This window comes from Sinocyclocheilus rhinocerous, unplaced genomic scaffold (genome assembly GCF_001515625.1).
Source record: "Sinocyclocheilus rhinocerous isolate Xijiao unplaced genomic scaffold, SAMN03320098_v1.1 scaffold255, whole genome shotgun sequence".
NCBI lineage: Eukaryota > Metazoa > Chordata > Actinopteri > Cypriniformes > Cyprinidae > Sinocyclocheilus > Sinocyclocheilus rhinocerous.
The window spans coordinates 57,743-60,257 of NW_015630029.1; the positions used below are offsets into that span (position 1 = coordinate 57,743).

The window sequence follows — 2,515 nt, forward strand, 5'->3', positions numbered from 1 at the left end:
GTTGTGTTTAGTTTTTAAGTGTAAATCTCTTTTGTGGCCGTAATATATGGCTTTCGTGGCCTGTCCTAAGCCTTTTTCAGTCAGTTCATTACTACACAATTACCGTCCACGCTTCATTAGCACCTCTATCTTTCACTGGAGCGCTCTGAATGACTGCTCGCCCTTGTTACCATACCAATGCTTTTGGGAACCAAGCAATGTGCTAATTAGCTTCCTCGTTCCATATCACTCAAACGGTTTAGTTTAAAAAAAAAACCATTAAAGCCCAACTTTCGTTCCAAGTCCAAAGACTACTTCCTGTTCTTAGAAAAGACTCGTATTCGCTTATTTTGAGAGAAACACTGTTTTTAAAAGAGTTTGTTTGGTTGTTTCCTATAGCATCGTCTTCAGCAGTGCCTATTCCCGGAACTTTCGCATGGCCACTCACGGCTCGAGGGAAGCCGAGGAGAGGAATGCTTCGACGGGCCGTCTTCTCTGACGTGCAGCGAAAAGCGTTGGAGAAGATGTTTCAGAAACAGAAGTACATCAGCAAACCAGACAGAAAGAAAATGGCGACGAAACTTGGCCTTAAAGACTCTCAGGTAAGCTGATGTTGTCCACAAACATATTTTTGTATCGTACCTTTGTGGGTGTCTGAGGTTAACTGGTGTGCTCATGTCTTGCGAACTCTTTCTCATCAGGTTAAAATTTGGTTCCAAAACCGAAGAATGAAATGGCGCAATTCCAAAGAAAGAGAGCTTCTGTCGTCAGGAGGTTGCAGGGAACAAACATTACCGACGAAAATGAACCCTAATCCTGACCTGAGCGACGTTGGAAAAAAGTTTGAAACTGACGCGGCTCTGGGAGAAAGCCCGCACGCGCCTTTCTGTCAGCCGCGCGGGGATCACGAGCTCAACGTAGATTTACATTTCACTTCGCCTTCTATCTCCAGCAAGCACTCAGACTTCTCAGAATCAGAGGACGAGGAAATAACCGTGTCATAATCATTAAGCAGACTGTGTCATTTTTAATGACTTATGTTTATACAAAACTGGAGGAAAACTTTCAGAAAAGTGGTCTTGTTTGACACGGTAGCTGTGTGAACTTTGATAGGAAACCTTTCAGTTGAAGAGAGAACGTTGCAACCGCTGCGTTTTTGGCAGCTTGTATAGTGTTTTGTATGAATATTTTATACCAAGATTATTATAATCTTTTTTAATGATTTGGGATACTTTGTCTATAATCTTAAATACGTAGATGGCACATTTCTAACTGAATGCGATTCTCGCGTCAACAACACGAAACGGTAGGTTTCTCTTATGTTTATAAACTAGCAACTTTATACTGCTGATAAAGCATCAAAAAGAGTAACTGTCTAAAATATTTTGTTTAAAATACGCTCATTAAGAATTTAGTGACATTTATGTTGTAAACGCATGTCACATTCAACTTGTACGTTTCATTTAAAGTCCGCTTTATTTTGTGTCATAGCTTCTTCACCACCACCTTCAGTGCAAGGGATGAATGCGAAAACATTCCCGTTCCCATGTTTTGACGGCTCATTCCACCCATTCATCAGAGCATCATATTTCCCAGGTGGGTTCCTAAAAAAATCGCTGTGTCATTTCTTAATTCGGTCAAATTGATGGGCCTTCAGAATCTGCTTCCAATGCTGGAATTTGTAGGACATTGTGGAATCAGTCTCGCTAATTTGATGCCCTATTTAGCAAACGCAGTGACTGCTGACATTTTGCACCGCTCCCCCTAATCCACAAATTAGCCGGAATTGTCATGGTCCCAATTTAAGGCGGGTCCGCTCTCACAAGCAAACTGTTGGCGTCTCTTCATCGCTGCCTTTTCCCACCGAGCCAGTGTACTTAGTTACTGATTGGCAACAATGCTTTCAGCACCATGACCAATTGGTCAGCTCCCTCTGACCCTAATCCTGACCTGAGCGACGTTGGAAAAAAGTTTGAAACTGACGCGGCTCTGGGAGAAAGCCCGCACGCGCCTTTCTGTCAGCCGCGCGGGGATCACGAGCTCAACGTAGATTTACATTTCACTTCGCCTTCTATCTCCAGCAAGCACTCAGACTTCTCAGAATCAGAGGACGAGGAAATAACCGTGTCATAATCATTAAGCAGACTGTGTCATTTTTAATGACTTATGTTTATACAAAACTGGAGGAAAACTTTCAGAAAAGTGGTCTTGTTTGACACGGTAGTTGTGTGAACTTTATAGGAAACCTTTCCGTTTAAGAGAGAACGTCGTAACCGCTGCGTTTTTGGCAGCTTGTATAGTGTTTTGTATGAATATTTTATACCAAGATTATTATAATCTTTCTTAATGATTTGGGATACTTTGTCTATAATCTTAAATACGTAGATGGCACATTTCTAACTTAAAAGTCTTGTATTATTTTGTATACTGTTTTTTTTTATTTTTATTTTTTAAATGTATATACATGTGAAAAAATATTTTTACAAATTAAAAATCCAAAGCAAAATACCAAAATGTTCGTTTTTGTCTGCCTTGA

The 2,515-nt window shown here is 40.6% G+C and overlaps 1 protein-coding gene across 1 annotated transcript in view; it reads left to right on the forward strand.

The window, feature by feature from the left end:
* The window catches only part of LOC107739805 (homeobox protein DBX1-B), a 2,552-nt gene extending 1,494 nt beyond the window's left edge, over positions 1-1,058 (forward strand). Inside the window, exons 3-4 of the mRNA XM_016552009.1 lie at positions 379-581; positions 681-1,058. Of these exons, the coding sequence (XP_016407495.1) occupies positions 379-581; positions 681-983 (506 nt within the window). The 3' untranslated portion in view covers positions 984-1,058. The remainder of the gene's footprint in view (positions 1-378; positions 582-680) is intronic.
* The last annotated feature ends 1,457 nt before the right edge of the window (positions 1,059-2,515 follow it).